Source organism: Pseudonaja textilis, chromosome 4 (genome assembly GCF_049901715.1).
Source record: "Pseudonaja textilis isolate UNSWEBS1 chromosome 4, rPseTex1.2, whole genome shotgun sequence".
NCBI lineage: Eukaryota > Metazoa > Chordata > Lepidosauria > Squamata > Elapidae > Pseudonaja > Pseudonaja textilis.
The window spans coordinates 63,275,368-63,302,380 of NC_141993.1; the positions used below are offsets into that span (position 1 = coordinate 63,275,368).

The 27,013-nt window shown below is 33.6% G+C and overlaps 1 protein-coding gene across 11 annotated transcripts; it reads left to right on the forward strand.

Annotated features, from left to right (window-relative positions):
* Nucleotides 1-904: 904 nt before the first annotated feature.
* MFF (mitochondrial fission factor) lies at nucleotides 905-26,078 on the forward strand. Of its 11 annotated transcripts, XM_087933228.1 has the most exons (10): nucleotides 956-1,182; nucleotides 2,378-2,463; nucleotides 4,203-4,357; nucleotides 8,071-8,291; nucleotides 8,825-8,997; nucleotides 11,535-11,623; nucleotides 16,997-17,155; nucleotides 22,760-22,822; nucleotides 24,110-24,194; nucleotides 24,847-26,078. In XM_087933228.1, the coding sequence occupies exons 3-10, from the start codon at nucleotides 4,320-4,322 to the stop codon at nucleotides 24,976-24,978; spliced, it is 960 nt and encodes a 319-aa protein (XP_087789354.1). In that variant the 5' UTR covers nucleotides 956-1,182; nucleotides 2,378-2,463; nucleotides 4,203-4,319; the 3' UTR covers nucleotides 24,979-26,078. The 11 variants fall into 11 exon arrangements, with proteins under 11 accessions (XP_087789361.1, XP_026557325.2, XP_087789357.1 ...); XM_026701539.2 differs by lacking the exon at nucleotides 2,378-2,463; XM_026701540.2 differs by lacking the exons at nucleotides 2,378-2,463; nucleotides 16,997-17,155 and having other exon boundaries at nucleotides 915-1,182.
* The last annotated feature ends 935 nt before the right edge of the window (nucleotides 26,079-27,013 follow it).

Genomic DNA, 27,013 nt, shown 5'->3' on the forward strand with positions numbered 1-27,013 from the left:
TCAGTATGCCTTATATGGTCAGTTTCCTTATATGGTCAAATATGCAAATACATAGCCTTATATGGTCAAATGTACCCAAAAGGAATGTTTCCTCATACACCCTAAACCCCACCCTAAACTTGCACAATAAAAGAGAGGGGCAAAGTTTGCTCTGGGCTTCCTCTCCCAAGAACATGCCTTTGTGTCCTTGTCTTCATTGCCTCTGCGAGAGAAGCCCGTCTGGGCAGTCAGTCCAGGCGTGGGCTACCAGCTGACTCCTCATCCCGGCACTGGGACCAGCAACTCATCAACCCACAACTTCTTGAGACAAATCATTCCACTGATTGTTCTGCCAGGAAATTTTTCCTTAGTTCTAAGTTGCTTCTCTCCTTGATTAGTTTCCATCCATTGCTTCTTGTCCCACCCTCGGGTGCGTTGGAGAATAGGTTGACCCTCCTCTTCTTTGTGGCAGCTCCTTAGATATTGGAACACTGCAGCCATGGTGGTCTCTTTTGAAAATAATCTCTATTTTTCTTCTTAATTGAAATTGGGCTAGACTTTTTAACATCTTTTTTTAGTGTCGTTTGGGAACTAATATAATTGTATTAGTGCACATTAAAACATAACTTGAGATAGATTGGGACACAATACTATAATTAATGTATCAGATAGATGTTAAGTTGGCTAAATCTGTATACGACATAAAACCAGAACAATTTTTTAAAAGAAACCCTGATTGCCTAGGTCTTTATCATAGTCAGACTCCAATATTCATATTTTTTTAAAAAAATTGGGTGGGGAGGTGAATCCAAAATAAAATGCCAAAAATAAACGAAGTCACGCTCTACAGCCGTCGCCCATCTCCTCGCACTGGCCGAAGGAAGAAAATCTTCGCCTTTCTGCAAAGCGAGCGGGAACCCCGTTGCGACCATAACAAAGATGGCCGCGACATTTTCTAATTCCTGCTGAAGGTCCGGTTCCGCCCTTCCTCGATCACGCGATATATCACGGAGCGTTCCCGGCTGCCGGTTACGGCAATGCATTTGGGACAATTTGGGTCATTTTTCCTCTTTCTTTTTCTTTTTATTTCTTTTGAGTTCCGCGCTGTGCTCCGCCACTAAAGGCCCCTGACGGAGAAACGGAGCCTGAGGCGGCTGGAGTGGATACTGGGACCAAGGCTTCCGCCTCCCTGCTGGCCTCAGGGTGAGAAATAAAGGGAGAGTTGGTTTGGGGCCTTCTCTCCAAATTAGCAGTGGGGCAAAACTGGGGAGTTGGTATAGGAATCCTTGGCTTCCTTCCTGTATTCAGGTGTTCTCACGTACCGTTTGCCCTTCCCCACAAAAGCCTCGGCCCCGAGGTCCTTCTGCTCCCTAACTTCAACAGCTTTGCCCCGCTGTTGCTCTCCTCCGCCCTCCTTCCTCAAAGCGTAAGGCTCAGCTACCTTCTGTAACATTAACGCCTTCTCTTTCTCCATTGATTTCTGCTTCTCTCCCGCCTTCCCCCCCCCACACCCCATGTGCGGGTTTGCTGATTTTTGTTTTACTTATTTTATTCTCACGTAGTGCAACCCATTCTGGGGCCTCTATTTAAAGAATTTGAGGAACTGGAGCAGGTTAAGAGATCGGGGGCTAAAAAACTGAATCCTAAGAGAGATTGAAGCCATTGGGAATGAAGCCGGGGGTGGGGGTTTGATAATTCTTTAAATTCCTAAAAGAATGCAGGTTGAAGAAAACAAAAGCCGTTCTTTCTCATTCCAGAAAACTAAGTTTAAGTTCAAGGAACCAGGAAATCAGATTCTGGTTAACGGAAACTTTCTTACAGTAGAAACAACAGTTTATTAGTGGAACCAATTAACAAGAGAGGTGAAGGGTGTCATTTTATTATAGGTATGCCAGAAAGGACAGGGGAGCCATATGGCTGGGATGCTTTAATTGGATTCTTACACTAAACAGAGGATTGGACTTAATAACCTAAATGGCCTTTCAAGCTCTTTGATGCTATAATTCATTTACCCTCCTTAGTACTGCATTGACTGTTACCTTTATATTTATTGGCAGAATGCAACTGAATGCCAGGTGTTGACCTGTGTCAAACTTCCCGAGTTGTTATTAACTAACTAACAAGGGCCTTGGATAAAATGGATTTACCATTCGATCATTAACTGCCCAACAGAGTTCTGAAAATATCTTAAGGAGTATCAAATTTATTGCTGAATAAATTTTTGTGAAGCAACATGTTTCATCAGAAATATTGAATGTAGTTCTGGAAATAAGTATAAAGACATGCAACAATTTATGGGGTGGGAGAAGGAAAGGTCATAAATATTGGCTTCCACTTGATTCTATTCATACAACTACTGTATCTCAGCCTATGCTGAGTTTTAAATATATCCTTACAGCACATTGAAAGAGAGACATTCTAGTGATTCAGTTCTTGGTCAAATAAATTATATTGGATATTAGCAGTTGCAACACCTCGACATAGGTGAATTGCCATGGCAGGAATCTTGTGTGGTTATACAAATCACAATTTTCTACCATTCCAATTGCCCCTTTTGAAATAGACCAAAGTTAACTCCTAATCTACTATATTTCTGATACCAGTTTAGTAAAAATTTCTAACCGAATTCTCATATTTCCTATTAATTCTACCTCATTTGTACTTAAATAAAACAGTGGTGTCCATTTTTCTTTGCAATTATTATGATGGAATATATCTGGTTATGGAGATTTTGTGCTATTTTAGCATATCAATTGGTTCTGTGTTTGCCTAGAAACCTAGTGAAGCTTGGCTTTTTCTTGAGCAGCATTTTAAACAGAATTCAACAAAAGTAAACAAAATTTGACAAAAACCACTAAAGGTATGCTTAATTCATGACCCTTGGTTTATTATTATAAGAATATTCTTAGGTTTGTAATTTCATTTATTGGAAAAAGTAACACACCAAGATTGTGTTCACGTATAATGCCAAGTCAAGGTTTTTCAGAAGCAAGTGACTTGATTGATTGCTAAACCATGATGTTGGCTTTACATTTCAAGTTAAAGAACAAAAAAAAATACTTGTATCTCAGTTTAGATATGAAACTAATCCTTTGGTAGCAAGTCCTTAATTTATTTAGCTGCCAAATTTCAATTCTACAGGAGTCATGGAACCTGAATTTTTGACACATTCTCTTAAGTTAAGCTATTTGAAATTCCTTGATTCAAAAATTATTGCCCTATGATGCACCATTTTGCCCAATTAAACATTATGGGAATGAGATTTTTAGTAGTACAGATAGTCCTCCATTTACTACAGTTCATTTAGTGATCATTCAAAGTTACAATAACTGAAAAAAGTGACTTATGACTGTTGCAGCATTCCCCATAATCATATGATCAAAATTCAGATGCTTGGCAACTGACTCATATTTATGACAGTTGCAATGTCCTTGGATCATGACATTTGTGACCTGACAGTCAAAGTCAATGGGGAAGCCAGATTCATTTTAACAACTGTGTTACTAACTTAACTACTGCAGTGATTCCTTAACAACTGTGGCAAGAAAGGTCATACAATGGGGCAAAACTCACTCAATAACTGTCTTGCTTAGCAAAAGCAATTTGGGGCTCAATTGTGGCCACATGTCAAGGACTACCTGTATATAGATAGATTATTAACTAATAATGATTAAGCTTGTTATAGTGATCTCAATCCATATGAGTCACATGTGCTTTTTAATGTGATCTGTAGAAGGTGACATAATTTGACCATAAAGGATGGAAAAAACAGACAACCAACTCTATATATTTAATGCATTCTCTTTGTGGGATTTACCTATCCCACAGGGGATAAATATAAATAGTTATATTCTGCATCTTATCTTTATGGTTGCTAGGATAAAAGCCGAGAAAAAGGCAAGTACTAAGTGTTTAGTCATAATTAGTTACAGATTATTTTTTGTTAAATATGGATTAATTTTTTCACATATTTAGGAGCTGTGTTTAAGTCTTCACTAGCTTTATGGTGAATTGTAATTCTGCTGTTCTAAAAATTAGCGTTGAGAATTAAAAAAAATGACATTTCTGAATCTTTGTAAATTTTTAAATATTTGGAAGCTATTTGGCATATTCTTATCAAATTTATATTATAGAATACATAAATATTATTTAAAATGTCATTAGTAATATTTTATTTAGTAATCTGCCTAATGCTTCTTTCTGTTCTTCTTTTTCCGTTACAGCTTGAAAAGCAATTGTCATGTCTTATGTGGAAAAGTTCCACTGTACAGTGATATTGTTCTATAAAATAAACAGTGCTATAGTGTAGTAATATTAACACATTACAAGCAAACTTCAGAATGAGCAAGCGAACAAGGGGTGAAATTCCTTTAGGAAGGTTAGTGAAAGTTGAAGAATTACACTTGTACTTATACTAGTGAGTAGTTGTAGTATCTTCGTGTATTACAATGTGACTGTTTTGCATAAGTGTTCTTTGGCCAGATAAATTTCCTTTCTTTCCAAATTAAAGTTATATAAAGTTTTATTTTAACTTTTCTTCTGTAGTAGGATTCAAGAATCCATAAGATTTCCAGGTGGTTTTCTATTGGGAAAATGAAAAAGGTCCAGATATTTCTAAACACAAGACATTTTTATTAAATAGTCTTCAAAACATGTCTTAAATTGAGAGGTTGGATAACATCCATAAACTGATATCTAAAATGAACATCCTGAAACTGAATTTTTTGTATTTTCCCAGATATTCTGAAACATGCATGCATTCAATTTTGTTATACATATACTAGTATGCATTGTGTTTTTAAATGAATCAGAATATAAAGTGGTGCAAGTTGAGTAGGTGATTATTGCTAGTTAATAGTAAGTACAATTTTAAAGTCAAATTTTATATAATTGTAATATTTTGTGCAGAGTCTAATTTGGAATCTTAGTATAAGCATTTTAATACTTTCCATTTCTCTCTAGTCTTGAATGGATCAAATCTTATGCTTATTTTCTGCTTGTTGTACAATCTTTCACTGCCAAGCAGGACTAGAGCACTGATCAGCAATAATTTAATGTCTTACCACTTTTAACCTGAAATTTTACAGACTTTACTTCTTTTAAGTAAGCATTATTGATCTGGCTGTATTGATTTTCTCATTGAATGCCCTTTTTAGTAATATACTATATTTTCCAAAACACTCTTATTTGTATGTAGACAAATACTGGTTCTAATATGAGAATTTGAAATACTTTTCTAGGTGATTTTCAGAAATTTAAAATCAGTTTTCTGTAAATACTTGTGTATTCTGCTTGTATCATCAGAGGAAAAAAATAAGAATTCATGGTTCAAATGAATCTTAAATTGATTTGGAACTTTTTTAAAGGAACCATTTGCATTTAATTGCAATTATAAAGATAGATGTGCTTTAGAGGAAAGGTGTCCTAAATTCTTAAGGTATTGGCTACAATGCCAGTGTTTTGTTTTCGTTTTCTCATAAGAACTTAAATTACATAAAGAAAATATTGTACAAGCCATGCAGTAATTTTGTTGCTAAAATAATTATGTCATGTCTTCTTCTTGACAAGCATAGTATATATATGTGTGGGTATATACTGTATATATCCAGATACGGGATCATGAAATAACAAATCTGCTAAACAGGTCAGTTAATTTTGAATAGGACTAGAAATTGAAACAAAAGCTTATTTGGATACTTAGTTCTGTTGTTATGATGGTTTTAATATTTAATCTCTGTATGCCACCAGTCACTGCTATAAGATGGATAGTTCTATAAAATATTTAAATAAATAATTTGATTCTATAGAATTGTGGACCTGAAGGATATATTCATAACAAATTCCTAGTAGTGATTTTTTCTTTCCACAAGGAAATCTTTTGTCTGGACATATTGGATATTTATAAAAGGATTTTTTGTTTGTTCTGCTGAAGATTTTGCTGCAGTTTTTTGAACCATATAACAGTCATGCTCCAAGAAATACTGTAATTCAGCCTGAGCTGCATCATATACACTAGTCTTTTGTAATATTAACAAGATACTTTTGGCCATCTCATAAAACATCTAATTTTATTCAAGTCTTTTCTGGTTCTGACCCAGCAGATTTCAGTGGGTTAATCCTGATCTGCTATCTTTCTACAGTGGCTTATCACAATTGGAGGTAGAGGAGACTGCTTTGAAGTGGTTCTGCTCCTCTTTAGACAATTATTTTGACTCCATAATAGTTCAGAAGCCTGTATAGATCAGTTTATTGCTATGCTGTTTTTCATCTTTATTGAAACAATAAAGTAATGGGGCAAAGACTGGAATGGCTTAATCAGTGCTGTATGCAAATCACATATGGTAGTCCTTGACTTACAACCATAATTGAATCCAAAATTTCTGTTGCCAAGCAAGGCAGTTAAGTGAGTTTTTCCCCCATGTTACAACCTTTTGCCACAATTGTTAAGCAAACTACTGCAGTTAAATGATCGTTAAACAAATCTGTCTTCCCCTATTGCCTTTGCTTATCAGAAGCCAGCTGGGAAGTTCTAGAAATGGTGACATTAGGGCAGTGCAACTGTCATAAATACATGCCAGTTGCAAAGTGCCCAAAGTTTGATCACATGGCCATAAGAATGTTGCAATATTGTAAGTGTGAAAACTGGTCATAAGTCCCTTTTTCAGCGCTTCAGTAGCTTCAGATGATCACTAAACAAATGGTTGTAAGTCGAGGACTACCTGTACAGCTCTGTTTTTTCTTTTGAATTGGGAGAGGACATGGAGTATTGGAGTGTGTCTTGCCAAAGATTGAAGCTCAAGCCAAAGAAGATAGAAGGTTAATAAATAATTCCACAGTCTGTAGGAGAAGAATTCGATCTATTTAGTTACATTTTCCCTAGAGAGAATAAGTCAATAGCTTGAGAGTATTCCTAGGTCTTTCATTGTCAATTTCGGTAAAGTGAAATTTAATGCATACTCCCTTTTACCAACCACAGCTAAATTCCAGTTAGAAGCTGGCATTTTTCTTTTTAATTATTGCAAAATTGTGTACACCAAACTGTTTTTTAAGACTGCCTGGATATTTAAATTAGTTTAGAATACAACTGTCATCTGTACCAGGCATATTATGATTTTTCTTTAGTTTTGATACTCAGTGAAAATGCCTGATTTTGAAAATCAGATTCTATGTTGTGCTACCTAACCCAGGAGCCAGCAACCCGTGGCTTTGGAGCTGCCTGTGCCTCTTTCATCCTTCTGTTGCGGCTCCCTGTTACTTGTTGGTTTCACAATTGATAGGGCTTTCAGTTAGGACAGATAGAGGAAAAGGGACTCTGCTAGGAGGAGACTCTTATGATGCGGGAACCGGACTTCTGGTTGGCTCCAGAATTGAACGGGGGCTTCCGGTTAGGACCTTTGTGGCTCTTTGAGTGTTTTAAGGTTGCCGACCCCTGACCTAACCCAAGTCTCCTTTCTTAAGTTATCCATAGCAGCCTTTCTTCATATGTTTTTTCATGCCAAGATTCAGAAAACAGACAAAAGAAACCTTTTTCTTGTAGGTTCCATTTTATTCCTTACATTGCCCTTACTTTTAACCCTTATTTTAAGTTGTTAATTTTTTCTAGGTCTTTTAAATATATTTTATTTTTTGAAAAATGTATTTAACTGTCTTAGGGTACAATAGATTTTCATAGAGTTGTGATATATCAATAGATGAGACTATGTCAGTGCTTTTGCCACAATCTATCTGCTGTAGGTGTGCTTAAAATTTGTGATGTTAGTATCTTAGTCATGTTTTTAAATTGATTGCACTGGCAATTTGCTCTTTAATATTTCATGCTACTTTTCTAAAAACAGATGCTGTGCAGATTTTCCTAAATAAAATTGGGATCCCAATGATTAATAGAAAAGGCATCTCTAGCAGAAATTTATATCCAGTGTTAAATCACACAGACTTGACAGTTGAATAAGTTAATAGGCTACAATAACTAAACTTGTATTGTGAAATAGACTTTGAAGAAAAACTTATCATATACAATATAAATCATTGTATGCTAAAATCATGTTACTGTTGATATATACTGGTAATTTGAATTGCTTCATCTTATGTTAGGATGAGCACAGCAGCATTCCCATCTCCAGCTGCCGAAATGGCAGAAATGAATCGTATTCAGTATGAAATTGAATATACCGAAGGGATCAACCAGAGAATGAGAGTTCCAGAAAAACTCAAGGTAGCACCACCAAATGCTGACCTTGAGCAAAGTTGTGCTGAAGGAGGGCTTCCAAATGCCAGTGTAACAATGCAGGTGCCAGAGCGGATTGTAGTAGCAGGTATGTTTAGCTTTAGATGAGGAGTTCTTAACCTAATAAATCCTTATGATAAATGTCAGGGAGTCCATGAATTTCAATGAAAAAATGATCACAACTCTTTTCACCTGTGTTATATATTTATTTTTTAATACTTTGATCATTGTATTTGAGCATAACTGATTTATTTTGTAATATGGTCTATGTGTTTTATGCATTTAAATACATTTCTCTGAGAAGTTCCCTGTCTTTCCATACAAACCATGACATAAAATAGTTAAACCCTTCTTTCTTTCTTTTATCAGCTCTGTATCTATCTACTGTATATTATACATGTGTCTATATTGTATTATGTATATTATTAAAAATGGTATCTGTAAAGAAATATTATGTAGTGATTCCAAAAACATTGTCGACAATCACTAGATAATCTTAAGCTTTGGATCTCTCAGTAAATTTATATTTGAAGTTAAATGTAAAGCACCATGTTTCTGCAGACCATTGAAGCACAATGAAAAACTTAATGTCTTATTGACTTGAAACTTAACTCTTTTCAGGTAATAGTGAAGACATTCCACTTTCAAGGCCCCCAGATCTAGATCTTCTACAATCAACTCCATTCAAGTCTCTGTCACTGAAAACACCTCCCCGTGTTATTTCACTTAGTGATCGTCCACTAGATTTTCTGGACTTAGAGAGACCTCCTCCTCACACTCCTCAAAATGAAGAGGCTAGTATACTTCTTTTCTCCTTTCTGCTGATATCACATTTTGCTAATATATTTTATTTTAATATTTTATTAAAGCCAAATACAAAACATTTAAAATATTCTCCATGATAATCCTTTTCAGAATACAGAGGATTCTTAAATTACAATTGGACCAGAATTTCTGTTGCTAACTGATGCATTCTTATAGCGCAGGGGTAGGGTAATCTGGCTCTTTTATCACTTATGGACTTCAACTCCCAGAATTCCTTAGTGAGCCATAAAAGGTTCCCCATCCCTGGCTTACTGGTTTTTCAGTTGGGGAAATCAATTTTTGACTTGAACGGGACTGTTTAATATACAAGTGTAGGACATATGTGGGAGAAGCAAGGCACTAGCGTGTTGGTTGGATCTGCTGGATGGGTGAAGTACAAGTGGCTGAGGAGAGTGTGCAAGTGGCAATGGAGTCACAGCACAACCATAGCAAAATGTGCGGAGTCTATGCAGGTAGCTGGCATGGTACAAGCGCAGCAGAGCTGTGGGTGTATAAGTGGTCCCCAATCAATTTGCAACTTTCCCTGCTAGCTTCCCTATATTGACTTTGGGGGAAGGTCACAGATCATGCTCATGTGACATGGAATGGTGCAAACTTCATAAGTGTGAACCAGTTGCTAAGCACCCAAATTATGATCATGTAACTATGAGGGTGCAGGATGACTGGAAGTTTGAGGAACGGTTTTAACCACCATTCATTCAGCAGTAACATAACTTTCAACAGTCATTGAGTATGTAGTCATTACCTGAAGACCACGTAAAGTATAAAATTTATTCAATATGAATCTTGAATAAGAGTGAAGATATTATCAGAATGTATAAAATAAACTGATTTGTTCTAATTTCACTAGTATTCCTTCTATAATATTGCACGTCAATAAAATTGTTTAAAGAACTCTGTTGAGATTAAGAAGCTGAAAGAAAATCAGTGTATGCCTTTTAAAATGTTTTGATGTATCTTTGTTAACAGAAATGGACTTCTAAGTTAAAGGAGACACAAATAATTTTAGTCATTTTAATAACTGTGTAACTGTTTACTGTAGTTTCTACACAGTAGATTACTAGTGTTGAAAGTATATATCATTGTACATTATTTCAAAGATGAGCTTGTATTAGTTTTTGCAAACTAATATGAAAAGTTGAGGTTCAGAATACAGCAGGTTACTCTGAGACCATCTTGGTGAGTTAATTATAAAAGTGAGAGCTATGGCATCATTCACACTCTTTGCAACTGTTCATCCATTTTTATTTCCATGTGCCAAAGTTTAATACTCTAACACTTGAAATCCTTTTTTTAAAGTTAAACTTTATATAGTTGTAATAATATATAATTAGGCACATAGGGCACTAATTCTCTAATTCTAAGGTGATGTGATGGAATGTAGTGAGAACAGGGAGGGAGGTGGTGTACTCCAGAGAGAGACGGAGCAACTCAGGCCAGATATCATGTATGAAAGAAAGAGGGTGAAGTCCCTCCCTAATAGATCACCATGTGCATTGGAGGTGCACATAGTAGAGTCTTTAGTCTGGCAAAATTTGGTCTATAGGTGTGAAAGAATTCAACTTGGAAGAATTACCATGTATCATTCTTGATTTTGGGCCTGACAGGCATATCATCTTAATCTCTATCTTTACTGGATTCACAATAAATTACAGTTATCTGACTTTCCCCTTTCTTAATTCAGGATTTCAGTGCTTATGCAAGAGTGATAGACATTCATTTTCTAAGTACAGAGCTGATAACTGACTCATAAAACTTTTATTTGCCCATAATTTATTTAATGATTTATCTTGTTATCGATCTACAAAAACAGTCTGAATAATTGCTATTGGCTTTATACTATTATAGAAGTTTAGAAAAAGAAGCCAAGTATCAGATTGAGGTATACTGGGTCTGGAAATAGATACTATACAAACTAGTGGAATTCTATTGATTGATTGATTTTGTTACAGAGTATAATAGCAGAATCTTGAAATCTGATGATTCTTTTTTTCAAAAAGACAGGTAATCAAGGGATTTACTTTCCATCTCTTCTTAAGCTGATGTCCTATAATGGTCACTGGATTTCTTGTTCATTGCTATCTTCATATTCCTTAGCATTAAATGAAATGCTACATTTCCTAGTTACTTTTGCTGTTCCGGGTTACAGGAATAATCAAGCAGGAATAATTGGGCAGTGTGTACATGTATGAACATGTATTCACTTCTAATAAGATGGACTTTCTTAGAATTCTTAGTATTAAATATGAATCTATACGTATACACTTAATTGTATATGAATCGGGGATAGAGTTATTTGCAAACTACGAATTTTCAAAATCATGATTGCTAAAATATAGGAGATCATTGTATGAAATAAAGAACTTACATTCTAACAGAAAATCCATTATTTAAAAAACTTGCATTAGTCAAAGTCACTTGTCTAGTAGAGTAACTAGTTATTAATGCTATTGATACAGTTAAATACTATCTTTGAATTATTCCTTTTCTTTTCTTTTTCTGGCAGATTCGGTCAGTAGGAAGGCTGAAAAGAGAACGTTCCATGAGTGAAAATGCAACTCGTCAGAATGGCCAGTTGATGAGAAATGAAGCAGTGTGAGTAGAAAAGGAGTATGAATACATCTGTAAATGAAACCTGATCTGTGTTTTTCTTAGTTCTTAGCAAATGCTTTCAAGTGTTTATTTGATTGTTTACAGCCCTTTGATATTAGCCTTGAGGCTCAAAATTGATCTTACCTGTTTATAAATAATGCAATGAAAAAGCTAAAGAGCTGCAGCTGCTATTTTTAATTATTTGGATTTCTTTGCTCTCATTTTTTTAATGTACAAGGAATGATACTAGGCAGTTGCATCCATATTTTTGCTTAATAACAATAAATTGGGATAACTTAAGCACTCATCATTGCATTGGGATAATGCAGCGAGTTGGGCAGCAAACACATTTAATAGCTAAATAAACCACATGTATGAAGTCCTGTGATATATTGCAATCTTATCTTTAAAGCATACCTAAATCAAGAGTCAACCTAGCAATTTGAAAGCATGTAGAAATGCAAGTAGAAAAATAAGGACCACTTTGGTGGGAAGGTAACAGTGTTCCGTGTGCCTTCGGCATTTAGTCATGCTGGCCACATGACCACGGAGATCTTCGGACAGCTGTTCAGCTTTGTAATGGAGATGAGCACCGCTCTTCTAGAGCCAGAAACAATTAGGACATATATGCAAGGGGAACCTTTTACCTTTTAAATCAAGAGTACCTTCCTGGTGTCCAGCACATTCTTTGTTTTATTGTATTAATTACATAAAAAGGCGAGTTAGGATGCTGCAGTTTTAATCCCATTTCCTCCCACGGATTTCTATATGGCCCTCAAATTCATTTTTAGAAAATAAAAAGTGGATATTGATAGCCCGGTAGCTTATTGGAAAAGCAAGCACTTTTCCAATAAAGACAACAAAAGTGTTTGGGAAGTTATAGAAGTCCAGAGGGAGATGGTTGGCAGCCATGCCTGGTTGTTTTTGTAATATGTTAGTTTTCTGTCTGGCTGTGTTTTCATGACAGCCATTTTATGTATATGTAAGCCATCCCACCATGGCAGCCAGAATGTGCCCCCAATATGCTGTTAATGTTATAGGTGTTCTCCTGAATAATTTCTTAAATGTTTTCCATCTTGTTTCTTTCACCTGCAATTGGGGAAAAAGAGGAAGCTAGATGAAGCAACTAACTAATGTGAAGCATATTTAAAGATGTTATATTCAAAGGATAAACATTCCAGAGATATAAATAAAGATGTGTTAGATCATGGCCCCTAACCTTTTGGGCACTAGGGACCAGTTCCATGGAGATATTTTTCTGCGGACTGGAGGGGGCATGGTTTCATGTGCTGCCTGCATCTTGCAGATGGGGCTTTGCTTGTTTGCACGGCCCGGTTTCTGGCATGCCACAGACCGGTGCCAGTCCACAGACCAGAGCTTGGGATCCTATGTTAAATGACAACTATTCTGAAACACTCTCCAATCAAATCTTGAGGTTGCTTACCAGCTGTTAGCATTTAAACTGAGCAGCTGTATCAGTCATCTGATGAAATAATGGTGATGTATATTATATTGCATTGTAAAGATTTGATATTATTTCTAAATTTGTCTTTATCATCTCATTTGCATTTGCTAATATTTTTTTTCTATTGGTGTCACTTTTTTGCAAGTAAATTATTCATTATTATATGAGTTTTCTAAATACATATGTGATAATACTTCTTATACCTTCTCTTCTTCACGACATTTTATTATTTCAGTTAGGTATTTCACACAGGCTGTGTTCAAAAGCCTTAAATTTTTATTGAAGTTTAATCTTTAGTTTTAGATATATAAACTGTTACTTTCTCTGTTAGAGATGCATATATATAGGTGGAACTGTTGGGGCTCTAGTAAATTTACTATATGAGATTCTAGCATGTTAGTTATAATAATGAAAAATTCTGTGTCCAAACTTTATTAGCTTAGAAGGATTTTTTTAGTTCCATTTATTTCTACCAAATGAATAATATTATTTTATATGTTGTCATCATTGCATTTGTCCCACAATGGTGTATTTAAGGGCCTGATCTAATTATCTTTTGACATACAATGTTGCTTAAATGCTCCCCCAAACTAATAATAGCTAGATGAAGTGATGAGCAAAAAGTGATGAGCAACCATGATGCCTTTACTGCTAGTTTATTTAAAGAGAACACTTTCCAATAATCAGAACTGTTCTTCATGATAGCACAATATTGAGACTGACTGGAAAATAAAAGTGTCATAGTACCAGTCATCTTTTATAGCTAAAAATGAACTATAAATATGTTCACTAACAATTGATTATTATTTATTTGTTTAGCTATCTTATTTGAAATGAAGCTTATTGAACTATATTGCACATATACATATATAATGTGCATGTGTGTGTATAATAAAATCAGATATGAACATAATTCATCTTGGGGGGAAATTCTGGACTTGTGGGTTTTTTTTTTCTCTCCAATAAATATTATATCCCAATTAGGGAAATTTCTTCATAAATAGTAAGTGGCTGGGATGGAAGAGAGATACTGTTTATATTTTCCTTTCAACAAATAAGATGTATCTATTCAAGTTTTCAGCATTGTTATTATACTTTATCCCATCTTTTTTATATATAATTAGAAGTGACTTGAAGGTTGCCAGATATTCTATCACATGCCTAATATAGGTCAGTTTAGAAAAATGCAATGTGTGTAATTTGTATTTTAACTTTGATTTATTAGTCTTTGGGTCTCGATGGTTTTGAATAAGGCCACACTTTAGATTCTATAGCCATAGATTCTTTGCAAATACTACATACATTCAAGGATACTTGCTAGCAACTATAGTATGTAGAGTCAGAATTATTACTTCAATATGTTGTGCAGTATCTACCTATAAAGAAATTTTCTGATGTAAAACTGTTGTCAGAAAATTATGCAAAATGGTGTGCTTTGTATAATCATTTTAGATAACTTAGCTACATTAAACTAATGATAAATTAAATGGAAGTTTTATCATTAATACAACTGTAATGGAAAAGATAAATGTAGAATAGTTTTGTACAGAATGGCCAGTCTTGGTTTGCATGTTAATAACATTTTTTCTTTTTTTGGAACTTTAAGCTGAAAAATATTACGTCCATGCTTATATATTTAATTTCCACAATTAGGGAAATTTGATATCACTTGTTATGTTAATGTTAATATGGTCTATTTCTTCGTGTCTTTATGTAAAGACACGAACTCAATCCATATATATGTGTGTGTGTGTGTGTGTGTGTACACACACACACACACACACACACACACACACACATCTTAAAGTATATGTCATCCAAAACCTAGAGAAGGCTATTAACTTATAGCTGCCCATTGTTTTGTTTGTATTGGGTTCATCATTCACTTTCTACAAAGAAAATAAGCAGTGGGGAAATCTCAAATTCTTCGTAGCCACTGCCAGTCAAAATAAATGGTACTGAACCAATTACTTAGTTTAACATAAATTCATATACAGTATTTTGTTCTTACAAGTGTTTTTGTTATGAATTTTAATGTCAGACTTCTGTCAGTCTTCAAACACTATATTTACAGTAATCAACCTTGCAGAGGAAATATTTGTGATAATAAAGCAATAATTTAGATTTTTTAAATGCATAAACTCATTTACTCACAGCTACAAGTGAAGCCAAGTTTGAAGCTTTTTTAAAAAAAATATAACAGATTACTATACTGAGAAATTTAAAAAGAATTCTTAAGAAGAAATCTATTGTCAAGAGCTTTATTTATTTTAGTTAGGTTTTGTTTTAGATCAAAGATAGCAAAATTTTCCAGGTTGAAAGTAGGAAATATACAAACAACCCAGGACGGATGGATGGAAGGAAGGAAGGAAGGAAGGAAAGAAGGAAGGAAGGAATCTTTCTACTTAGCTGAAAGAATATTGGCAGCTCCAGTGAATTTAGACCTCAAAACAAATAGCTCATAGTCTGATTTCAAAGACATTATAATACATTTTAAATTTTAACTGATTAAATGGACAAGTTAGATTGTCTGTCACTAGAAAAGGAATATATAAATATTACAATTACCTGAAAGGAAGATGGTCCACAATATAAATTGAAACTATACCTCTCAACTAAGTTAAACTTTTAAAAATGTGCTTCCGTTACAATTTTGTCAATCTAAATTAAACCAAGAGCAGTTATGTAAGAAAATAGAGGTTTCAGGTAAATCCTATAGTAAATGCATAAACATCATCTTTAGGCCTTGTAATTTGCTTAGAATAGTTAGCTGCTAATGATTTTCAAAGTCGTAAGATCAGAGAAATCCACAAAACTGAGGTTATTTTCTTGGAAGAATGCTCTTATTTTCATTTATATATTATTCATGATTGTGCTGGCAGCTTTTCAACTTTGTCTTTTATGTAAAACATGCATAGAAGTTGTTGACATTATTTCATATGGTTATAATTTCAAAATGTAATTTAAATATAATCTTCCTAAAGTGTTTAGTTTATGGACCAGAACCTCTTTGTATAAAATATAAAATGTAGCTTCAGTTTAAGATTTCTAATAGAAATATCCACAAATACCTATATAGCAAATTTCCATTCTATGCATTGTTCTGATTTTGCTTCAGAATAAATGCTTGAATGTATTTTGCTTATTTGGGATATGTCTAGAAGTTATCAGCGCCTCTGCTGTCTTAGCTGTTTCTTTTGCAGTCTTTTTATTCTCATAATCTCCACAAAGCTTTATTTAATTATTTTGCAAAAAGCAAATATCATTATAGTTTTATATAAACTTCATATCTGAGAACAGTTTCAGAATAGCTACCTTCTACAGTTAAAAAATAATTCAATATTTGAGCCTATGGCATTTTATACTGTTTAGCAGGTTTTAATCAAAATCACATGCTTTGCAGTATGTCATTCCTATAAGAAAGAGGGAACATTCATGTGTTGTGTCATCTCTTGCAAATGTTTATCTTCTCTCACATTGAGATGGAAGAGGGAGTTATCAGATCTAGATGAAAAACTAGGATCAATCTTCTGATACAGCAATTATAACTGAAATAAATGCTATGCATTACTAGGTCAAAATCTACCTCTGGGAATTCATTAATGATTTTGGGTTTGGGTTTTGAAAACAGAATTGTATTTTATCATACCTATTCTATATTGAATAAGTTTAGTAAATATCTGTTAAACAGTAGTAGATTCTTTACTAATTATCATAAAGTGTTTTTTTTACTGAAAGATTTGGGGTTCCATTTAAATTCTATTTGATAATATTTTACTTATTTATGGTAGAGGTGCAAAAAACTGGGACCAACTTAAGTTTTTCAGCAAGGATTGGTAGAGAAAACTTTTTTTTCTATCTGAAACCTGATACTAGTGTTTCTCTCTTCATTTGCTATGCTTGCAAAACAGTGTGACACCATCACCTCAACAGGTTCGTGTCTGCTCTCCCCAAAAGTTTTCTGAAGATGGACCTAGTCTTTACTCTGCTCGGGGCATTTTGTCGCTTATCCAGTCTTCTACTCGTAGGGCTTACCAGCAAGTCTTGGATGTGCTGGATGAAAACCGCAGGTGATTGGCCATCACAGATTCTGCCAATTTACTGCTTTTTACTTCCTTTTAATTTTCTAGTTTATTAATTTTGATTTTTTTTAAAGAAGTACACAGCATAAAATAATATTTTTTTCATGTCTTTTTCTTTCTTTGATCTATGAATGACATTTCCAAAATTCACATTTCATGGATAGCTTTATCACTTATTTGGACAAATTGAATATTTAAATAGCCAGTTGTTCCTATTCCTTTTGTTCCTGAGAAGAAAAGGGAAACAGGGAACTAAATACAGCTACACAATCCAAGATAATATGTTCTTTTATTTCCTCTTGATACAGTGGAATAGCTTTTGTAATTTCTAATTGACTATATAGTATAAAATATTTTCTTCTCATAATACAGTAATCATAGATTTTTTTTAAAAAAAAGTGTATAAACAAAACCCATTAATATTGAAGGGGATTGAATTAAAAGCATGATACTGAATTTATTTGATCACCATCTGCAATATCTATAATTCTTTTTGGAAAAAACTGCCTATAGCAATTTCTTCTTGAAAGTTGCATGAAAAAGACAGCTTATGCAGTTTATATGCATGACTTTCAAAAGCTTTGAATTATTTTTTAACCTGTTGTCAGCCAACTAATTAATAAGAAATCTGTCAAATAACTTGAAATTTTATTTGCTATATAGTTAGAGCTATTACTTCCATTTGTCCCAAATAATTAATTAAATTTTTCCATACCAAAATAGCCTGTTTTTATGCAAGCTGCGCCTGTTTTTGGATCCAGTAATGTTTTGGCTTCTCTTATGAGTCCAGAGCAAAGGATCAGGTATTCTGTTGCATTCTGTTATGTCAGGAGAGCTCTTATTTAGCAACTTTTGTCTTTATGGTGATTTTTCAGAATCAACATAGGATTTAGTAACTGATTTTTTTTATTTCAGATAAGATTATAATGATTCTCCAGAGCAATAGAACAACGGATTAACACTTTTATTGGAACATATTTCTTTACTCTGTTTTAGAACTTTATTGTGCCATATATCAAAGCAGTTCAGTTTCTTTACACTAACCATTTTTGTGGTTTTATTTAAATACTCACACCCTACATTCTACATTAAAACCTAAGTATCTTGCAGATGTAAAACTTAACTGCAGTACTTGCTTAAGTTTCACAGAGTTCTCCCAGATTATGAATCTTAAAATATTTTCTCAAGATTTTGAGAATCATGTTTTTAAATTCTATAAATCAATTAGACAATTCAACCAAGTAATAATAAGGCATTGAGAAATAATCAAAAATCTAAAGAGTTTATCTTTCTAGTTTACCTCAAATATAATTTTTAAAAAATCAAATATATTTTCTTTTAAACCCATCTTTAGGGTAAAATTAAATTTCTGAAATTTGCATGCAGGAATGTGAAATTTGGAAAATATACAGTATTACTTGCATGGCTACAGTTGCTGATTCTTTTACAGTATTTTTGTCTATAGAGTTGCTTTTTTGCTGTTTTAAGCATATTGTTTTATTTAAGCATATTGTTTTATTTAACAGTAGTTTTTAAAACTTTGTTTTTGTTCTGCTTTATTTTTCCTTTAAAATATTTTCTGATTCCTGCATATACCATCCATGCTTTGCATAACTACCATGTTCTATTGTCAATTAAAATGTTGATGATTTATCCTGGCTAATAAGTCAATCATAGGATAAACTCCTTTTCTAACATTTCTTTTCTCAAAAATTCTCTTTGATGAACTCTTATCTTAAGGGAACATCTAGGACTCCACTATGAACATGATACAAGTTTTGCTATCTTGAAAAAAATTCAATGTATCTGCCTTGTATTTAAGATATCTGTAATATGTATATTACTGTTATGTCAGAAACTTTTATAATGAACTACTGTATTGGTGGATAATTTAAAAGAGTTAAATTCTTCCTGTCATTTTGTTTGTCTGCAATTTATATATCTAGCTTGGGCAACGATTTTATAATGTATATTTCATTACAATTTTCAATATTAGAGCCTCTGTGGCGCAGTGGTTAGAGTGTAGTACTGCAAGCTACTTCTGCCAGCTGCCTACAATTTGGCAGTTCAAATCCCACCAGGCTCAAGGTTGACTCAGCCTTCCATCCTTCCGAGGTGGGTAAAATGAGGACCCAAATTGTTGGGGACAATATGCTGTCTCTGTAAACCTCTTAGACAGTGTTGTAAAGCACTATAAAGCGCTATATAAGTCTAAGTGCTATTGCTAATATACCTTTGGCTCTAGATATACTTTTCATTGTAATAGTATGACGCAATTCTTTTAATGTTTAATATAAGTTGCCCAGAGAACAGTCTGTTGGTCGTAGAAATACAGTGTAGTGATAGTCAAATATATTTAAAAGGTCTCATTAAATATTATGGTTATAGAACAGCTGGACAATAAGAGTTTTGTGAGTATGATACAATAGAAGGACAAATTGGACTTTAAGAGGTAGGTAGATTAAATCTGAGCTGAAGTATTTCTGGCTTTTATATAAGGGTAAGTTAGAGATTAAATATGCTTTTCTTTTTTGGAAGATACACTGCATTTGATGCAAAGAATACTAAAATGTATGTTTAAACTGAAGGAAACTATTCTTGAATGTTGATACTTGATGTGGTACTACCTGAAGTTTTGTTAGCAATGAGTTGATAATTGTATTATCAAAACAGTATTCTAAAAGCAAATGAGACCATATCTTAGATATAACCTGTAGCTGCTGCATGCAGGTTCTTCTTTATCCAGTTCTTAGCATCTCATGTTAAAATGTCTCAGGTATATGCTGGGGAACAACTTCAGGTTGGCAAGTTCATTTATGTCTCCATTTGCACATTTGTGTTTAGCTGCCTCCCTTTTTCTTTTTTCGTTTTGTCAAATGTATATTTTTAATCTTATCAATTTGTAGAAGCAGTAAGTGTTGCATTGATTTATGTTGCTCTTCAAATGTCCTCGTTGTATGTCTAACCTTTCTTTTCATGTAAAACTAAGTTTAGGAGCAGCCACCACATCTTCAGGTTGCAAAACACTGGAAATCCTTCAGATTTACTATTCAAAGACTTGCTAGTTACCATATAAAATACACTTTCATGAACAATATGACAGTTCAAAGCAAAACTTGTTTCTCAACATGTGGAATGTGTCTGCACTCATGCAGAAAGACCTGGGAATAGTGTCCAAAGCATTCATGCAAACCTTGCAAATGAAGCAATGTGATTTTGAAAAAGACAGATTTTGCCTTCTGTCTATTCAAGCTCCTGATAACATACATTCAATGTTGTTTTTGATCCAGCTAAGCTTTGCAAGTATAATTGACAAACATGGTAGTTAGTATATTAACTGTTTATTTTAATGAACTTCAACTTTTAATCTTACAGCAACCAGCAACCAGCAACTGTTAAGTGTTTGTGTTGTGCAAATTACAATACAAGCTTAACAGATGTATGCCCTACTCTTCATCTTGTGTCCTAATTTGACAGTTAAAGAAGGCTTAGTGAGATCAATGAGTTTTTTGCTTTCCTCTGTCTTGGTTCTGAATGTCAGCAGCTAGTTATCTGCTTGCTTCCCTTTGGCACATACACTTTTAATCTTCATCTTCAGTCCTCTCCTGGGATTCCAGTCATACTCTCTGGTTAGTTATGGTCCCTTGGTAATCTTCATCCTTTTCTGTCATCTTCAGCCTACTTCTTCGGATGGTGTCAAAAAGCCCTTTAACAGTGCAAGTCATAGCATGCAAGCAAAATATGTTCTGTGATTTTTATAGGATGATTTACACCAGGTTAGTTAATGAAGTTTTCTGCTTTCCATATTTCAGTAATTCCATATTTCCAATAACTAGAGCTTGCTGGGCTATTTGGCACATCCATAATACATTTTCTCAGTCAGGTGGCATCTAGCCAATGGTAACTTATCTTGAATTATCTTGAAAAGCAATGCAGGGTTAGACCTTGTCTGTACTTGGTAAGCCTATGCTTGAACTGACATTCATATAGTAGAAATGACAGTGAAGCAATTTACATTGCAACAAATCAGGCCAGTGCTGCTGGAAAAACCTCTGTAGTCTTCTTTCCCAGTGCAGGCCAAAATGCTTCTCCACTAAGTGGGTTTGGCACATGTTACAGGATTCAGTGTGCACTGAAGCTGTCTAACCAAGATGTCTTTAGATTGGGTAGATTCTCTGAAAGTTCCACAGACTTGCAGAAAATCTGGCTACTTCTGTCTTCTGCAGTGCTTACAAAAGAACCTCCCAGACTTTCTTCACAGTGTAAGTACTGCAGAAAAAAGCTGGGAGCATTTTGAAGCAGAACATCATGGTTGCTTTGCTTTTAGAACTGAAGGAGACACTTTGCTTTGTAAAATAACCAGAAAGGGTTGTTTGCCCAAACCTTGAACGATATAACCCTTCAAAGATTTGCACAGCCCTAGTTCTTGGATGGCAAAACCATTAGGAATTATCAAACCTCTAGGCTAGATCAGAAAATTGAAAATATCTTCAAAATTAATCAGTGGCAAATAACTTCTGTATTGTTGCCAAAATGGACTTTGGACAGGGTGATTTCTTGCAATCTTTACTTTTCAATTTTTATTAAATGGTAGGTATGCCTTTTAGGATGCTAGTTTAAATTGTATCAATTACTTAAACATGAATGTTCTTGTGTTTATTGCCTTTTCAACAGAATTCTGTGATACATTGTTTAAAACATATGTTAGCTCAGTCCTTAGCTAATGATTTGGGGGAAAATAGATTAAAAAGATTGTAAGTGTTTGCTCTAAGTCTTAGAAAAATGTCCCATGATGTCTTAGCGGTTGATGTATTTGGCGATTTATAGGCCATTATTTTTGTTTCTCGAATAAGTAAGTTACTTGGAAAATGATAACGTTATATCCTAGATTTTTATGAAAAAAAATTGAAAGAGTATTTTAAAAAATTATTCTTGCTATGAGTGAATATATGAGCATGTGCATTTATTGTTTGTATTAAAACTTTAGCTTGCTCAAAAGTTTCAGGAATTTTTAGAAATTATATGTGAATTAAAAGCAAAATTAAAGTTAATGAATAATACCAGTAATATATAAGTGATTGTATTACAATTATAAAAATATAGAGATGCATGAACATTTGGCAAGGTTGGTGTACTTTTGGTTCCTTCAGTTAAATGTTGCCATCTGTTGGGACTCCAGAAGTCTGCTTTGTGGAATAAAGTTCCGGATTCTGATAGTTCCCAACTTGCTGGCATTTCAGATGGGCTTGATGACTTGGCTGTTTGCCCAGACTTTGCTGAGGATGAATAAAAATGATTATTTTGATAAAATTTACCTGTACATAGAATAGGCCATTGGGACTAAGGGACAAAAAATTGTCATAATTAACTTAAGCTAACAGTAATCTGGGAAAACCATTTGTACACCTTTGCATATAATATTCCATTATAAAATGGAATATATTATAAATATAAATAGGATTTGTAATTGCAGTACTGTATGTCAAGTATAATAGAAATAACAATCTGACTTCAAGGCTTTTTTCTTTGTTCTATTTTTTTGTCTCCATATTTTTTTCCCTATTTCCTTCATTTCTACAAATGTTGCCTTAGGCCAGTGTTACGTGGTGGGTCAGCAGCTGTCAGTTCCTCTAGCCGCCATCATGATGAAGCCAGGTAAAGTTTCATTTAGTTAGCTTTTCTACAAACTGTCAGAGGTGTTCCTGAATTAGTTTGCTCAATACAGTTTTTTATATTGTTCTGTTATGAGTGCTCTAAAAAGGCTTGGTCCCCTAAATTTCCTTTTCAATTTTTTTTCCTCAGTCCTTATTTTTATTGTTCTTCTGTTGAACTCTAGTGTACCAATATCAGATTTGTTGGATGACTTTCTCAATTATTTAAATTTTAAAACTTCAGTTTCCAGTGTGACAGATCTTGCACTTAGGATTTCTCCTCTTTGTTTTTTATGATTCCAGTAATCTATGATACATTTATGTAGAATAACTTGATATTATTTTACAATCCAGTAACTGTAGCATTATTTATTCAGGATTTAGGATACTTCAATTGCTTCAAAAAGAATTGAAATTCTTTTTCAGAATCTTTTAATTTTTTTTCTTCATATCAAGGTCTTTATTATCACCTGTCCCTTTTGTATTGGCTTGGCTTGGAAAAATTTATTTTCTACTATCTTATTAATTTAAGATCCTCTCCTATATATCTTATCCATATATTGATGAAGGTCTCTTCAATAGTTTTGGTTTATGCTGAGCTTATGTATGTAATTGGTAACATTTTGCTGAAATGTTGGTTTTAGAATTCCTGTCTGGCTACCTAAGTTTGGTTTTCAGAATTTTATGACTGTTTTATAATTATGTCACTTCATAATTGAAGTATATCTTCATTGCTGTTTCATCCTCACGCTGTCAACATGGAATATGTATGCCTATCACAAACCTAGCTCTGTCACTCTTCACATAAGATTAATACATTCTTTTTTTAACTAGTTTTCTTAACAAGTCTTTGCTCACATAATACTATATTATAAATTATGACTTACAAATCATAATAGCTGGCAACGCATACATATATTGCTTAAAACAAACCATAATTTAATGTTAGGGTGTTTGTATACCCTAACCTCTGTCTTTAATGTTGATTGGCTATTATCAATAATTAATCCTCAAAGGCATACCTTTAGCATTTATTTCTTGAAATTCTTCTCATTATTTCACTCTAGAATTAAATACTGTATTTTACCTAGAATTCAACAGCTTCAGGCATTTCTCATTTCACAGAAACTATCTTTTTTTTTTTTGCTATACAGTAGTTGCATTTCTCCTGGCTACATTGAAGATGTAAGATCCCTGATGTTTTTCAGAAAGTGGTAACATGTATAATGATATTTCACCTGTAATTCTCTTTGTACCATTTAAGAATGTTTATATTTTTTCTGTTATACAGATATACTCTTTCAAATATAGATACATCATTAGAGGGAGCATCAGAAGATATGACAGTTGTTGATGCTGCTTCTTTAAGACGACAGGTATCTAAAATTCTTCAGATATCATAGCTGTGACCCTTACATAATATAGTTAATTCATATAGTACATGTAAGGTTTAAGGGACCAGAATTGCATTATCATTAATAATTAGAAGTGTATTCATATTTGGTATTGTAAATACAATTTATCAACTCTTATACAAAGTTGTTTTCTCCGCATTCTCAGCTTCTATATTAATAAAATATAGAAATATGTTCATGTGACCGCATTTCAGGTGTTTGGCAACCAGTTCATTTTTACAATCAGTTGCACCATACCATGGTGACATTATGATGATTTGTTGTGTTTTTTTTGCCAGTTTCTGCCAGATTTGAAAGAATGGGTTTCCCTTTATGAACATAATGTTTGCTCTTATTGTGGATTTACTTAGTCATTTAATGACCACTACAAAAATATTGTGATGTGATAAAAGTCGTGAAATGTAGGAGATAAAAATATGAATTTGTCAATATATATGTAGAATATGAAAGAAAATATAGCCCAAATTACAAAGACTGTAAGAGCAGGAATACTGAAAACAGTAGCCTATTGGTTAAAGCAATAGGCTTCCAGGATTAAAGTCCTATATTGACAGCCTCTGCTTGATCGTTCAGATAGTTGTGGAAAATATTAATATTTATTTTTCTCTTTTAGATAATAAAACTTAATCGCCGTCTACAACTTCTGGAAGAAGAAAATAAAGAGCGAGCTAAAAGGGAGATGATCATGTATTCAATCACTGTAGCTTTTTGGCTACTAAATAGTTGGCTTTGGTTTCGGCGTTAAAAATAGCTTCTACATTTAAAAAGATCTGACAGTAGGGAAATACAGAAAAATTATAAAGCCCTTTGTTCCTGTCTCTGAATTGTATGGTGACTTATGACCAATGCACTGGAAACGTCTGCCGCTGTAAAAAAAAAAAAAACTGTAACATATTACAGTGTTAAAAGGATGCTTGGACATTTTTTTTCAAATTGTTGTAACATTCTGTTAACATTTTTTTTTGCATGATAATGTACATTTGAACTGTATTATTTTGCAAACGGAAACTTCTTCACCCTGTAAAGGTATCTTCAGACACTTCTCTTCTTAGAAAGACTAGCGTGGATTTTTCAAATAATCTACAAAATGTCATAATTTGGAGTAGGTTTTTCATTGTTTTTGTATTATTAAATACAGCACCTTTATTGTTAACTAATTGCACTTGTTTCATTTAGCCAAAAAAAAATTGTGGTTGTTTGCCAGATGAAATGGTATCCTAATTTATCTATATCTCTCATTCTGGCAAGTGTACATATTGACTAAAAACATTATTTGCTAGAATGTAAGCAGGTTATCCAGAGGTATGTGTAAAATGTTGTTTAGCTTTAATTTTTTTTTCCTTAAAAAATAAAATTTTAAGCAAGTCTGTTTGAATGATTCAGAGATTATGGAACAAAATACCAACAGTGGTATAATTCAGAAAAGTAAAGCGATTGTAATTTCTTATCATTGCACTGAATCGTATTCTTTGTTGGGTATGTGGAAACTTGCAATTAGAACTAAACTTTCTATTTTGAGCTAAAACATCTTTTATTTCTTTAGTACTACACAACATCTCAAATCACTGTTTCTTTTTAAGTGGTTATTTTCTTGTTCTTACACATTGAGTCCAGCCATTTGCAGATACATTATTTTCCTACACTAATGTTCACCATGTGTTTTATTTTAAAAGTTCTACCTTCTTGGAAAGTGATGTAAAATGATAAAATGTTGACATGAAAAGCATTTGTGAACTGTGAAAACAAAATCTAGTCCCTAAATAATTTCTATAATTGATGATTGGGCAAAATGAATGCCGCAATTAAATGTTTCTTGATATTTTATTAAAATATCTTTGTAGTGTCTGCCAAAGTATCTGTTATCATTTTTTGTAGAATTGTTAGGATTCTTACACATGAATTAAAACCACTTTTTTTTCATTATTTTTGCCATACGTTATATACCCTAGCAATTTTAGTTATTATTTTTAATTAAGGCTTAAGTATAAGAAACAAGATTTTTAAAATATCTTTTGAACCATAAACACTGTCCTGTAATCTGTCTCTCTTGGCTACATTTGCTGGGTAAGATGAGTTGCAATCCAGGGCTACTACACTGTCTACTGCTAGTTAGATATACCAGTCTCGAAATTAAATTAAAAATTTCCCAACATAGAAGAGGCAGTAAACTCCTTACTCTGTTGAAAAATCATTTTGAGTTTCTCAAATCTTCTCAGGTGCTCCCTAATTACTCTGTGTGTAAGAATACTGTTTCCTCATCTAGTCTATGCCTTTGGTATTGACTTTTGGGTTGCTACTGTACTTTCAGGTCATAGCCTTAAAACCCTAGGTTTGGCAAGAATTTGGGAAGAGCGAGCAAAAATGGCACTTTATAAAGTGTTTAGGTTTTAATTTTACAGCAGGCCTTGGACTTTTATACAACAGTAAGGACTTTGTTTTAAATTTGGCTTCAATACACCCTTGTTATTGTTCAGTCTGTCTCTTCTCGGGTGCTTGTGGTAGGTGAAAAAGGGAAGCAGAAATTCATTCTGATTACTTCAATGTAAACATGCAGGTTTCTTTGGCAAAAATATATACAGTAAAAGGCTGGTCTTTACCCTTTTCCAATCTAATCCTGCTTAGCCTTTCGAAATTAGACAAGTTACTATTTGAAAACTTTTATTGAAAATCTCTTGAATTAAAAAAACAAAAAACCCCACCACCAGCAGCCTCAGTAGCTTCCTCACGTCACGCTTTTTACATTCTCATGTAAAATTGAAAATAAAATTTGTATTTTTGGC